Source organism: Psittacula echo, assembly GCF_963264785.1.
Source record: "Psittacula echo genome assembly, chromosome: 31".
Taxonomy (NCBI): Eukaryota; Metazoa; Chordata; class Aves; order Psittaciformes; family Psittacidae; genus Psittacula; species Psittacula echo.
In genome coordinates, this window is record NC_137766.1 from 868,437 (window position 1) to 882,840 (window position 14,404).

General features: G+C 59.9%; 2 protein-coding genes across 2 annotated transcripts; both read right to left on the minus strand.

The window, feature by feature from the left end:
- Positions 1-378: 378 nt before the first annotated feature.
- Positions 379-10,119, minus strand: WDR46 (WD repeat domain 46; the record flags this gene model as incomplete). The annotated part of the gene is made up of 14 exons (XM_080636285.1): positions 379-851; positions 945-1,046; positions 1,157-1,252; positions 1,822-1,916; positions 2,000-2,147; positions 4,748-4,901; positions 4,987-5,086; positions 5,498-5,633; positions 6,097-6,247; positions 7,160-7,264; positions 7,732-7,793; positions 7,909-7,996; positions 8,834-8,946; positions 9,877-10,119. 14 exons carry the CDS (start codon positions 10,117-10,119, stop codon positions 729-731), a joined length of 1,716 nt encoding a protein of 571 aa, XP_080492411.1. The 3' UTR covers positions 379-728.
- Positions 10,120-11,045: 926 nt separating this feature from the next.
- RPS18 (ribosomal protein S18) lies at positions 11,046-14,370 on the minus strand. Its single transcript, XM_080636287.1, has 6 exons — positions 14,332-14,370; positions 14,029-14,127; positions 12,733-12,819; positions 11,582-11,683; positions 11,405-11,496; positions 11,046-11,146 (listed from the first exon to the last, which is right to left on the minus strand). Exons 1-6 carry the CDS (start codon positions 14,332-14,334, stop codon positions 11,071-11,073), a joined length of 459 nt encoding a protein of 152 aa, XP_080492413.1. The 5' UTR covers positions 14,335-14,370; the 3' UTR covers positions 11,046-11,070.
- Positions 14,371-14,404: the final 34 nt, after the last annotated feature.

Sequence of the window (14,404 nt, forward strand, 5' to 3'; positions counted from 1 at the left end):
CATGGACACTGGGATCGAGGGGTCCACCAGCACCAGAGATGGGATCCAAAGTGTGGTCCAGAGGAAGCTCCAAGGGCTGGAGCACATCAGCCTGGAGAAGGCTCTATGGAGACTTTAGAGCAGCTCCCAGTGCCTCAAAGGGCTCCAAGAGCCCTGGACATGGATGGAGGGATGGGATGAGGAGTTGGGGCTTCCAATGGGAAGAGCTCAATGGGACACTAGGATGAGGGTAGGGGGACACTGGGGTGGGTTGGATGGAGAAGGTCTGGATGCTCTTCAAGGGCACAATGGATGGGGCTTGGAACAACCTGGTCCTGTTCTGTGCCCCCTGTGGTCAATAAAGGGGACAAAGGGACAACGGGGGTGGCACTAAAAGGCTTTAATAAAGGGGATTTGGGGACACCCACAGTGGGGGGGGACCCCAATATGGGGTGGGGGGCACACAGGGGACCTCCGTAATGGGGGTGACCCAAAGTGGGGACCCCTGGTATGGGAGGGTGGACACAGGACACACTGGGACCCCCAATATGGGGGTGGAGAAACAACACTAGGGGCCCCCATAATAGGGACGCCCATACATTGGGAGACCCCTAGAATGGGGGGCTACCACACTGGGGACCCCCAATATGGGGTGGAGGAACCCACTGGGGACCCCCAATATGGGGGTGACACCCATTGGGGAACCCCAATCTGGTGCCGCACCCCCCTTGGGTGTCCCCCTCCCCACGTTATCTCTTGAAGCGCTCAAGGGCCCCACGCTTGGGGGTGGGGGGAGCCCCCATCTTCTTCTTCTCCTTCCTCTCCCTCTTCCTCTCCTGCTCCCGTTGCTCCACGCTCTGCTGGATCACAGCCTTGGGGGGGGGGGGGGGGGTGGGGGTGTGGATCACGTCATGGGGACCCCATGAAATGAATGGGGGGAGCTGGGGGGGGTCCCCAAAACTCACCCTTTGCTCCTCATGGGCCACCTTCTTCTTGCGATGGAGGCCGCTGCTGCCCTTCAGCCGGTGCCGTGGCTTGAACTTGGCCTTGGCCTGGGGGTCGAAGCCCTACGGGGGGGTTGCAGAAGCCATCGGGGGGGGGGGGGTTATGGGGGTGCTGCCCCCCCACAAAGGGCGGTTTTGGGGGTGTTCTCCCCCCGTTCCCATCACGCTGGTACCAGGCGCTGGATGCGCTCGTCCCGCTTCTGCTGCAGGGTGGCCGTGTCCGTGCGGCCCAACAGGGATGGGTCCAGCGTGAGCAGCTCCGCAGGGATCTGGGGGGCACAAAGGGGGTGGGGGGGTCACTAAGGGGGTCCCAAAGGGGTTGGGGTGGGTTACAACGAGGTTTGGGGGGGGTCCTAAGAACAGAGGTAGGGTGGGTGAGGAGCATCTTGGGGGCATCAGGAAGGGGTTTGGGGGGACCCGAAGCAGATTTAGGGGTGAAGGAATCAATGTAGGGGTGTCAGAAGCAACTTTAGGGGGGAACAAAGGGGTTTTGGGGGTCACAAAGGGGTTTTGGGGGTGTCATAAGAGCAGATTTAAGGGGTCAGAAGGAGCTTTGCGGAGGCCCCAAGAGGTATTGAGGGGGTCAGGATGGGGTTTGGGGGGGGGTCAGACAAGACCTTGGGGGGGGCAGAAGCACATTCAGGGGGGTAAGAAGCAATTCTGGGGCAGTGCCAAGGACTTTGTGCTCCTCACAAGGAGCTTTGGAGGCGTCTCCCATAGGTTCAGAGGCCCCTTCAGCCCCATGGGGAGCGCCACCAGCATCACCCTTAGGGGCTCAGAGCTCAGCTTCACTTCCGGGGTCCCCCCCACCCCTTTTGGGGTCCCCCCCCAGAGTTACCTTCTCCAGCAGCGCCTTCACCTCCCACTCCTGCCGCTGCCGCCGGCTGCGATAGGGGTTGTTCTCCAACGCGTCCAAGTTGGCTTCACCAGCCCCTAAACGGGGGGGTCAAAGGGAGCTTTCGGGGTGCCCGAGCCCCGCTTTAGCACCCATGGGTGGCGGTGGGGGTGTCACCAACCTGGCACCAAGATGCTGGTGAAGCCGTGAGCGTGCCCAGCGCCGAGGACGTCCTCGAAGGGGCAGAAGCGCAGGGCGCTGGGTGGCCGCGGTGGCCGATGGCACAGGTAGGGTTGGGTGGGCAGCTCCTTCACCACCTCCTTGTAGACCTTTTGGGGGGGGTCACCCATGACATTTAGGGGGGGCAATGATGGGAGATGGGGCCTGGTTTCACCCCTAGGGGCATGGAATGGGTGACATTGGAAGGACCCTCAAGGCCATTGAGATCTTGGGGTTCAATGAGGGACCATGGGGCTTGGTTTCACCCCTAGGGGCATGGAATGGGTGACATTGGAAGGACCCTCAAGGCCATTGAGGTCTTGGGCTTCAATGAGGGACCATGGGGCTTGGTTTCACCCCTAGGGGCATGGAATGGGTGACATTGGAAGGACCCTCAAGGCCATTGAGGTGCTGGGGTTCAACGAGGGACCATGGGGCTTGGTTTCACCCCTAGGGGCATGGAATGGGTGACATTGGAAGGACCCTCAAGGCCATTGAGGTGCTGGGGTTCAACGAGGGACCATGGGGCTTGGTTTCACCCCTAGGGGCATGGAATGGGTGACATTGGAAGGACCCTCAAGGCCATTGAGATCTTGGGGTTCAACGAGGGACCATGGGGCTTGGTTTCACCCCTAGGGGCATGGAATGGGTGACATTGGAAGGACCCTCAAGGCCATTGAGGTGCTGGGGTTCAATGAGGGACCATGGGGCTTGGTTTCACCCCTAGGGGCATGGAATGGGTGACATTGGAAGGACCCTCAAGGCCATTGAGGTGCTGGGGTTCAATGAGGGACCATGGGGCTTGGTTTCACCCCTAGGAGCATGGAATGGGTGACATTGGAAGGACCCTCAAGGCCATTGAGATCTTGGGGTTCAACGAGGGACCATGGGGCTTGGTTTCACCCCTAGGGGCATGGAATGGGTGACATTGGAAGGACCCTCAAGGCCATTGAGGTCTTGGGGTTCAATGAGGGACCATGGGGCTTGGTTTCACCCCTAGGGGCATGGAATGGGTGACATTGGAAGGACCCTCAAGGCCATTGAGGTGCTGGGGTTCAACGAGGGACCATGGGGCTTGGTTTCACCCATAGGGGCATGGAATGGGTGACATTGGAAGGACCCTCAAGGCCATTGAGGTGCTGGGGTTCAATGAGGGACCATGGGGCCTGGTTTCACCCCTAGGAGCATGGAATGGGTGACATTGGAAGGACCCTCAAGGCCATTGAGGTCTTGGGGTTCAATGAGGGACCATGGGGCTTGGTTTCACCCCTAGGGGCATGGAATGGGTGACATTGGAAGGACCCTCAAGGCCATTGAGGTCTTGGGGTTCAATGAGGGACCATGGGGCTTGGTTTCACCCCTAGGGGCATGGAATGGGTGACATTGGAAGGACCCTCAAGGCCATTGAGGTGCTGGGGTTCAATGAGGGACCATGGGGCTTGGTTTCACCCCTAGGGGCATGGAATGGGTGACATTGGAAGGACCCTCAAGGCCATTGAGGTGCTGGGGTTCAATGAGGGACCATGGGGCTTGGTTTCACCCCTAGGAGCATGGAATGGGTGACATTGGAAGGACCCTCAAGGCCATTGAGGTGCTGGGGTTCAATGAGGGACCATGGGGCTTGGTTTCACCCCTAGGAGCATGGAATGGGTGACATTGGAAGGACCCTCAAGGCCATTGAGGTGCTGGGGTTCAATGAGGGACCATGGGGCTTGGTTTCACCCCTAGGGGCATGGAATGGGTGACATTGGAAGGACCCTCAAGGCCATTGAGGTCTTGGGGTTCAATGAGGGACCATGGGGCTTGGTTTCACCCCTAGGGGCATGGAATGGGTGACATTGGAAGGACCCTCAAGGCCATTGAGGTGCTGGGGTTCAACGAGGGACCATGGGGCTTGGTTTCACCCCTAGGGGCATGGAATGGGTGACATTGGAAGGACCCTCAAGGCCATTGAGGTCTTGGGGTTCAATGAGGGACCATGGGGCTTGGTTTCACCCCTAGGGGCATGGAATGGGTGACATTGGAAGGACCCTCAAGGCCATTGAGATCTTGGGGTTCAATGAGGGACCACGGGGCTTGGTTTCACCCCTAGGGGCATGGAATGGGTGACACTGGAAGGACCCTCAAGGCCATTGAGGTCTTGGGGTTCAATGAGGGACCATGGGGCTTGGTTTCACCCCTAGGGGCATGGAATGGGTGACATTGGAAGGACCCTCAAGGCCATTGAGGTGCTGGGGTTCAATGAGGGACCATGGGGCTTGGTTTCACCCCTAGGGGCATGGAATGGGTGACATTGGAAGGACCCTCAAGGCCATTGAGGTGCTGGGGTTCACTGAGGGACCATGGGGCTTGGTTTCACCCCTAGGGGCATGGAATGGGTGACATTGGAAGGACCCTCAAGGCCATTGAGGTCTTGGGGTTCAATGAGGGACCATGGGGCTTGGTTTCACCCCTAGGGGCATGGAATGGGTGACATTGGAAGGACCCTCAAGGCCATTGAGGTCTTGGGCTTCAATGAGGGACCATGGGGCTTGGTTTCACCCCTAGGGGCATGGAATGGGTGACATTGGAAGGACCCTCAAGGCCATTGAGATCTTGGGGCTCAATGAGGGACCATGGGGCTTGGTTTCACCCCTAGGGGCATGGAATGGGTTGAAGGGGCCTGAAGCCCCCCGAGGTCTCGGTCCAGGTGTGGACGGGGGGGATTTACCTGCACCACATCCCCGCAGGAGGCGGCCAAGAGCCCGCGCTGGCTGAAGTCGAGGTGAGCGGCGCCCAGCGGCAGCACCAGGTCATGGAGCGCCTTGTAGGTGCGGAGGTCGAAGACGCGGAGCTTGCGGTCCAGGCCGGCCGAGGCCATGTACCTGTGGGGACACCCCGCTGGAGGCCACCCCCTCGGCCACCCCATAGCCCCCATAGGAGACACGCGGAGGGGCCCCAGGCGCTTACGTGCCGCTGGCATCGATGGCGAGCGCCCGCACGGCGCCGCGGTGGCAGAGGACACGGACCAGGGGCTCCGGCACCGAGGGGCTCCACAGGGTCACGGTGCCTGGGGGGAGATGGGATGGGCTGGGAAGAGCCTTCAGGGCCATGGAGGCCTCGGGTTCAGTTGGAGGCGGTGGCAGACCCAGAGGGTCATGGAGTCATGGAGAGGGTTGGGTTGGAGGGGCCTTGAAGAGCATCCAGGGCTTGATTTCACCCATGGAAGGGCTGGGTTGGAAGGGCCTTCGAGAGCATCCAGGCCTTGGGCTTCACTTGGATGTCCCAGCCAAGAGCCATGGGATGGGAGCAGGGAGGTGGCTTCACCCTTGGGATCATGGGATCATGCAATGGGAGGGATTGAAGGGGGCAGGAAACTGCTTTGGCTTTGGGGGGAGTTCCTGGATCTAAGAGGGGGTTCAGGGCTCTAAAGGGGGGGTTCAAGGCTCTGAAGGGGTTTGGGTCCCCCCCCCCCGCTCACCGTTGCCGTGCCCCAGGTGCAGAACCGCGTTGGCCGGGTTCTGCGCCATCACCGCCAGGCGCCCGGCGCGGGTGCTCAGCGCCGCCACCTCCTTCCCCACCGAGATGTCCAGGTACTGCAGGAAGCCTTGGGCGTTCTGCCCCCAAAACCCCTTGAAAGTGGCCCCAAAGAGCCCCAAAACCACCCAAAACACCCCCAAACCCCTTGAAAGTGGCCCCAAACAGCCCCAAAACACCCCCAAACCCCTTGAAAGTGGCCCCAAAACGTCCCAAAACCACCCAGAACCCCCCAAATTCTCTCTCAACACCACCCCAAAGCCATCCAAACCGCTCCAAACGCACTGCAAAAAAACCCCCCAAACCAAACCAGAACACCCCAAAAGCACCCAAACTCACTCCAAACTGTCCCCAAAACACCCAACACCAGCCAAAAGCTCCGGAGAACCAGCCGAAAGCCACCCCAAAACCACCCCAAAAGCCCCTCAAGGAAACTCGAAGCACCCCAAAAGGACCTCGAAACCCGCCCGGCACCAGCCCCAACGCACTCGGAGGCATCGCGAGCCCCCCAAAGCCCCCCCAGCAGGGCAGCCCCGCACGCACGGCCGTGGCCAGCAGGAAGTGGTAGGGCAGGAACTGGAGGCGCAGGACGCAGGGGAAGCTCTTGAGGACGTTGAGCTCCAGCCCTTGGCTGTCGTAGACGTGGAGCCAGCGGCGCTGGGCAACGGCCAGCAGGGACTCGGAGTGCAGCCAGCTGGGGGGGGGGGGGGACAGGGGGTATGGGGCATAGGGTGTGGGATACGGGTTATGGGATATGGGGTATGGGGGGTGGGATAGGGGGTATACGGGGCACGGGGTATATGGGGTAGGGGGTACGTGGGGTACGGGGTATATGGGGTAGGGGGAATATGGGGTAGGGGGTATAGGATTTGGAGATATGGGGTATGGTATATGGTATATGGGGTATGGATGGTATGGGGAATATGAGGTATGGGGGATAGTGGGTATGGGGTATGGGGATACGGGGTACGGGGCGTATGGGGTATATGGAGTATAGGATATATGGGGTATGGGGTATATGGGGTATGCGGTGTACGGGGTCCATAGTATATAGAGTACGGGCTACATGAGATATGGAATATATAGAGTATAGGGTATATGGGATATGTGATATGAGGTATATGGAGCATGGGGTATATGAAGTATGGGGTATATGGAGTATGGGGTGTATGGGGTATGGGGTGTATGGGGTATGGGGTGTATGGGGTATGCGGTGTATGGGGTATGCGGTGTATGGGGTATGCGGTGTATGGGGTATGCGGTGTATGGGGTATGGGGTGTATGGGGTATGGGGTGTATGGGGTATGGGGTGTATGGGGTATGGGGTGTATGGGGTATGCGGTGTATGGGGTATGGGGTGTATGGAGTATGCGGTATACGGAGTATGGGGTGTATGGGGTATGGGGTGTATGGGGTGTATGGGGTATGGGGGGTATGGGGTATGGGGTATGGAACATATGGGGTATGGGACATATAGAGTATGGGATACATGGAGTATGGGGTATATAGAGCATAGAGTACATGGGGTATGGATATATGGGGCATGGGGTACGGCAACACTGGGACGTGTGGATATGGGGTGGGAAGGGGTTCAGGTCGCACTCACGCCACGTCGTTGAGGGGCTCCATGACGTTGATCTCACAGCGCAGCTCCTTCGTCTGCCAGTCCAGAGCGGCCACGTGGCCCCGGCGGCCCCCCAGGAGCAGGTGCCTGCAGCAATGGGGGCAATGGGGCAATGGGGGCAATGGGGGTGAAACATTGATTAGATGGAAGGGACATTGAGGGATAAAAGGACAAAAGGGGACATCAGTAACAATGAGGGAACAAGGGAAGCCATTGGTGACATAGGGGGGCATTAGGGACAAGGTGGGGGGGAGGTGACAATGGGGATGGGTCAATGTGGGGGGTCAATGCAGATGACAATGAAAGCGTCAATGGGGGTGTCAATGGGGGTGACAATGAAAGTGTCAGTGGGGTTGACAATGGGGGTGACAATGGGGGTGACAATGGCGGTGACAATGGCGGTGACTATGGCGGTGGCAATGGCGGTGACAATGGGGGTGACAATGGGGGTGACAATGGGGGTGACAATGGGGGTGTCAATGGGGGTGTCAATGGGGGTGACAATGGGGGTGACAATGGGGGTGACAATGGGGGTGACAATGGCGGTCCCTCACCTCCCATTGCGGGTGTAATCCAGCCGGTAGGGCCCGAACTGCTCCAAGCGGAGCTCAAAGTGCTGGGGGGGAGGACACAGAAGCACATGGGTGAGCCCCCCCCGTGTCACACGTGTCCCATGCGTGTCCTCACGTGTCCTCAATGGCCCCATTGCCCCCAGTGTCCCCATCGCCCACCTTGGCAGCGCTGGCGATGTCCACGGCCTCCACGATGTCCCCTTGGGTGATGGTGCTGGTGTCCTGCCCAGGGTCAGGCTCTAGGAACCTGTGGACGTGGACAAGGGGATATGGGGATGGTTGGGATAGGGCCATATAGGGGTATGGGATGTGAAGATAACGGGATACAAGGATAGCTGGGATAATGGGATATGCAGGTAATGGGATGTGAGTGAAGTTGGCGTAGGACATAATAGCATACGGGAGCAATGAGACACGGGACTGGTTGAGATAATCATATATGGGGGTAACAGGATATAGGAGTTAATGGGGCTCAATGGGGATCAACGAGGTCAATGGGGTTAATGGGGATCAACGGGGTTAATGGGGATCAAGGGGGATCAAACAGGATTCAATGGGGATGAATGGGGTCAATGGGGCTCAATGGGGATGAATGGGGTCAATGGGGATCAATGGAGTCAATGGGGTTCAATGGGGTTCAATGGAGTCAATGGGGTTCAATGGGGTCAATGGGGTTCAATAGGGCTCAATGGGGTCAATGGGGTTCAATGGGGCTCAATGGAGTCAATGGGGTTCAATGGGGTCAATGGGGTCAATGGGGCTCAATGGGGTCAATGGGGCTCAATGGAGTCAATCGGGTTCAGTGGGGCTCAATGGGGTCAATGGGGCTCAATGGGGATGAATGGGGTCAATGGGGCTCAATGGGGTCAATGGGGCTCAATGGGGTCAATGGGGCTCAATGGAGTCAATGGGGTTCAATGGGGTCAATGGGGCTCAATGGGGTCAATGGGGCTCAATGGAGTCAATCGGGTTCAGTGGGGCTCAATGGGGTCAATGGGGCTCAATGGGGATGAATGGGGTCAATGGGGTCAATGGGGTCAATGGGGCTCAATGGGGCTCAATGGGGTCAATGGGGTTTCCCCACCCCGGTTCCTCCGGCAGCAGCAGCTCCGTTCTCGCCGCTCTCGCAGCCGCCGCCTCCTCCCCCTGCACCGAGCGCTTGAGGCACCACCGGAGCCGCGGGGCCTGGGCCCGGGGCTGGGGAGAGAGGGAACGGACCCAAAACTGACCCGAATCACCCCAAAACTGACCCAAAATTACCCCAAATCACCCAAACCTGACCCGAATCACCCCAAAACTGACCCAAAATCACCCCAAATCACCCAAACCTGACCCGAATCACCCCAAAACTGACCCAAAATTACCCCAAATCACCCAAACCTGACCCGAATCACCCCAAAACTGACCCAAAATCACCCCAAATCACCCAAACCTGACCCGAATCACCCCAAAACTGACCCAAAATTACCCCAAATCACCCAAGCCTGACCCGAATCACCCCAAAACTGACCCAGAATTACCCCAAATCACCCAAACCTGACCCGAATCACCCCAAACCTGACCCAAAATTACCCCAAATCACCCAAACCTGACCCGAATCACCCCAAAACTGACCCAAAACTACCCCAAATCACCCAAACCTGACCCGAATCACCCCAAAACTGACCCAAAATCACCCCAAATCACCCAAACCTGACCCAAATCACCCCAAAACTGACCCAGAATCACCCCAAATCACCCAAACCTGACCCGAATCGACCCAAAACTGACCCAAAATTACCCCAAATCGACCCAAAACTGACCCGAATCACCCCAAAACTGACCCAGAATTACCCCAAATCACCCAAACCTGACCCGAATCGACCCAAAACTGACCCAAAATTACCCCAAATCGACCCAAAACTGACCCAAATCCCCCAAGTGAACCAAAACTGACCCAAAACTGCACAAATTACCCCAAACCTGACTCAAATCAACCCCAAACTGACCCAAATCCACTCAAAACTGACACAAATCAACCCAAATCACCCAAAACTGACCCCAAAGTGCCCTAAATCAAACGAAAACTGCCCCAAATCACCCCAAAACTGCCCCAAATCACCCCAAAACCTCCCCCCCCCCCCTCACCGCTCTGTCCCCGCCGCCCCTCAGGAACCGCCTCAGCCGGGCCCGGGGCAGGGGCGCGGGGCCTGGGAACGGGTCCTTGCCCTGCGGCCGCGCTCGGGGCCGCTCGGGGCCGCGGCACCGGGACTCCCCCGGCCCTGCCCCCGCTGCGGGCCCGCGGCGAGCCCGGCCCGGGCCATGGGCACCGGCACCGAGGAGCGGCCGGGACCGGCGCAGCCGAGACACGCTCCCGCTGGCCGCCGCCATGCTGCGCTGTGAGGGGTTGTCCCCGCCCCTTCCGGCGCGGCGGCCAATGAGAAGGAAGGGAGGGAGGAGTGAAGCCAATCAGAGCGCAGACGGAAGGTGGAAGGGGGAGGCCGGCAGCGCCATGTTGGTGGCGGGCAAGGCGGGAGCTGGGTGAACTGGGCGGCCATGATTGTTGAGGGCACACGGGAGCAGCCATGTTTGCTGAGGTCACGTGAAAGCGCCCAAGTTTGTTTAGGGCACACGGGGCTGCCGTGTTCGTTGACGGCACATGATGGCAGCCATGTTTGCTGAAGTCACATGGAAGCGGCCATGTTTGCTTAGGGCACATGGAGACGCCCATGCTTGCTGAAGGCACAGCGGACTGCCATGTTTCAGCACGCATGGGGGCAGCCATGTTTGCTGAAGTCACGTGGAGGCGGCCACCCTTGTTTGGGGCACATGAAAGCACCATGTTTGTTGAGGGAACATGGGGGCAGCCATGTTTGCTGAAGTCACGTGGAGGAGGCCACGCTTGTTCGGGGCACATGGGGGCAGCCACGTTAGTTGCACATCCGGTGGGCGGGACTTGTACACCCCCCCCCCACCCCCCCCCTCCCGCCCAAGCCTGGGTGCCCTCACAGTGAGGCCTCGTTTTCATGCAAGGCCCCCGCCTTGTGCAAAGCCCTGGCCTCAGGCAAGGCCTCCCACACGCTTGCACCCCCCCCATGTCACGTGTTGCCCCCCACACGTCACATGTCACACACACACAGTCACGTGTCACACACACACGTTCATCACACACCATGCATCACGTGTCACACACGTGTCCCGTCGCACACATGCCACGTGTCACACCCACGCGTCACGTGTCACACCCACGCGTCACGTGTCACACCCACGCGTCACATGTCACACCCACGCGTCACGTGTCACACCCACGCGTCACATGTCTCTGCAGTGCCTTTATTGCCCTCACTTCTTCTTGGAGACGCCGACCGTGCGGCCGCGCCGCCCCGTGGTCTTGGTGTGCTGCCCTCGCACACGCAGCCTGGGGGGGGCAATGGGACTCATCAGTGGCGCAGGGACCCCCCCAACAATGTCCCCATTTCCCCCCTTAAACCCTCCCCACACCCCCCTTGTGCCATTCCCAATCTCCACCCCATGTCTCCAAACCCACCTTGGTGACCCCCCCATATCCCTAAACCCCCCCAATGCCCCCAATTCCCCCCTCTGGTGTCCCCAAAACCCCTGCAATGCCCCCAACCCCCCCAAATCCCCCCAGGACCCCCCCAATGTCCCCACTGACCCCCAGAAGTGCCGCAGCCCCCGGTGAGCCCGGATCTTCTTGAGCCGCTCCAGGTCCTCCCTCAATTTGTTGTCCAGGCCATTGGCCAGCACCTGGGGACAGGGGACGCTCAGGGACACTGGGGGACACACACAGGGGGTGCTGGGGGGGTCCCCATAGGGTGTCCCCCCCCCTCACCTGGCTGTATTTGCCGTCCTTGACGTCCTTCTGCCGGTTGAGGAACCAGTCGGGGATCTTGTACTGCCGTGGGTTCTGCATGATGGTGATCACCCGCTCCACCTGGGGGAAAGAGGCACAAACAGCCCCCAAAATGGGACAAACAGCCCCAAAATGGGACAAACAGCCCCAAAATGGGACAAACAGCCCCAAAATGGGATAAACAGCCCCCAAATGGGACAAACAGCCCCAAAAGGGGACAAACAGCCCCAAAAGGGGACAAACAGCCCCAAAAGGGGACAAACAGCCCCCAAAATGGGACAAACAGCCCCCAAATGGGACAAACACCCCAAAAGGGGACAAACAGCCCCAAAATGGGACAAACAGCCACCAAAATGGGACAAACAGCCCCCAAATGGGACAAACAGCCCCCAAATGGGACAAACAGCCACCAAAATGGGACAAACAGCCACCAAAATGGGACAAACAGCCCCAAACGGGGACAAACAGCCCCAAAATGGGACAAACAGCCCACAAAATGGGACAAACAGCCCCAAACGGGGACAAACAGCCCACAAAATGGGACAAACAGCCCCAAAATGGGACAAACAGCCACCAAATGGGACAAACAGCCACCAAATGGGACAAACAGCCACCAAAATGGGACAAACAGCCCCAAACGGGGACAAACAGCCCACAAAATGGGACAAACAGCCCCAAACGGGGACAAACAGCCCACAAAATGGGACAAACAGCCCCAAAAGGGGACAAACAGCCCCAAAAGTAACCCAAACACACCCAAAAGGGGCCAAACACCCCCAAAAGCAACCCAAACACGCCAAAAATGGACCAAACACACCCCAAATTGGGCCACACGCCTCCAAAAGTGACACCCCCAAAACGGGCCTAACGCTCCCAAAAGCCACCCAAGCACCCCCAAAAGTGGCTTCAGCAGCCCCAGAAATGGAGCCAACCCCCCCAAAATGGCCCCAAACCACCTAAAACCAGACCCAACCCCCCCCGAAACCAACCTCCCCAAGAGCCCCCATCGCAGCCCTGACCCCCCCCAAATGGGCTCCAACCCCCCTGAAACGTCCCCAAAACGGCCTCAAGCCCCCTAAAATGCCCCAACCCCCCCCAAAAGGCCTCAACCCCCCCAAAAGGCCCCAAACCTCATCCTCGGTGAGCTCCCCCGCTCGCTTGGTGAGGTCGATGTCTGCCTTGCGCAGCACCACGTGCGCATAGCGGCGCCCAACACCCTGCGGGACAACGGCGGTCACGGCACCCACAGCGCGGCACGGCACCCATAGGGGATCAGGGCACCCATAGGGGATCAGGGCACCCATAGGGGATCAGGGCACCCATAGGGGATCAGGGCACCCATAGGCGTCAGGGCACCCATAGGGGTCAGGGCACCCATAGGGGGTCAGGGCACCCATAGAGATCAGGGCACCCATAGGGGTCAGGGCACCCATAGGGGATCAGGGCACCCATAGGGGATCAGGGCACCCATAGGGGGTCAGGGCACCCATAGGGGATCAGGGCACCCATAGGAGTCAGGGCACCCATAGGGGTCAGGGCACCCATAAGGGGTCAGGGCACCCATAAGGGATCAGGGCACCCATAGGGGATCAGGGCACCCATAGGGGTCAGGGCACCCATAGGGATCAGGGCACCCATAGAGGTCAGGGTACCCATAGGGGATCAGGGCACCCATAGGGGTCAGGGCACCCATAGGGGATCAGGGCACCCATAGGGGTCAGGGCACCCATAGGGGTCAGGGCACCCATAGGGGATCAGGGCACCCATAGGGGTCAGGGCACCCATAGGGGTCAGGGCACCCATAAGGGTCAGGGCACCCATAGGGGATCAGGGCACCCATAGAGGTCAGGGCACCCATAGGGGTCAGGGCACCCATAGGGGATCAGGGCACCCATAGGGGATCAGGGCACCCATAGGGGATCAGGGCACCCATAGAGGTCAGGGCACCCGTAGGGGTCAGGGCACCCATAGGGGGTCAGGGCACCCGTAGGGGTCAGGGCACCCATAGGGGTCAGGGCACCCATAGGGGTCAGGGCACCCATAGGGGATCAGGGCACCCATAGGGGTCAGGGCACCCATAGGGGATCAGGGCACCCATAGGGGATCAGGGCACCCATAGGGGTCAGGGCACCCATAGGGGATCAGGGCACCCATAGGGGTCAGGGCACCCATAAGGGATCAGGGCACCCATAGGGGATCATGACACCCACAGAGGATCCCTGCTCCCCAATGGCGGAGGGCTCTGTCACCCAAGGGTGCAGACAGCACCCAAAGGGGGGTCTGTGTCACACATGAGGGCTCCCTGCCCCCCATAGAGTCCCTGCCCCCATAGGGGGAAATCCTGCCCCCCAAGGGGGGTCCCTGCCCCCCAAGTGTGGGTCCCTGCCCCCCAAGTGTGGGTCCGTGCCCCATGGCGGGGGCCGCACCTTGATGGCGGTGATGGCGAAGGCGATCTTGCGCCTCCCGTCGATGTTGGTGTTGAGGACGCGCAGGATGTGCTGGAACTTCTCCGGGATCACGAGCGACTGCGGCGGGGCCAAGATGGCGGCGGCGCTGAGGGGAGCGCGGCGCTTCCCACGCCCCATCGCCGCCATCCGCCCCCATCCGCCGCCGCCATCGCCCCCCGCGCCGCTCCCGCGCCTCCTCCCCTCCCGATCCCCGCCGTCCCCGCCGCCATCGCGCCCCCCACGAGCCCCGATGGCACCGGATGAACCCGCGCCAGCACTCACCATGGCTGCGGCCGGCAGGCAGAGGAAGGCGGAGGCGGATGTGACGTCAGCGCGTTGGGCGGGAAGAGGGCGG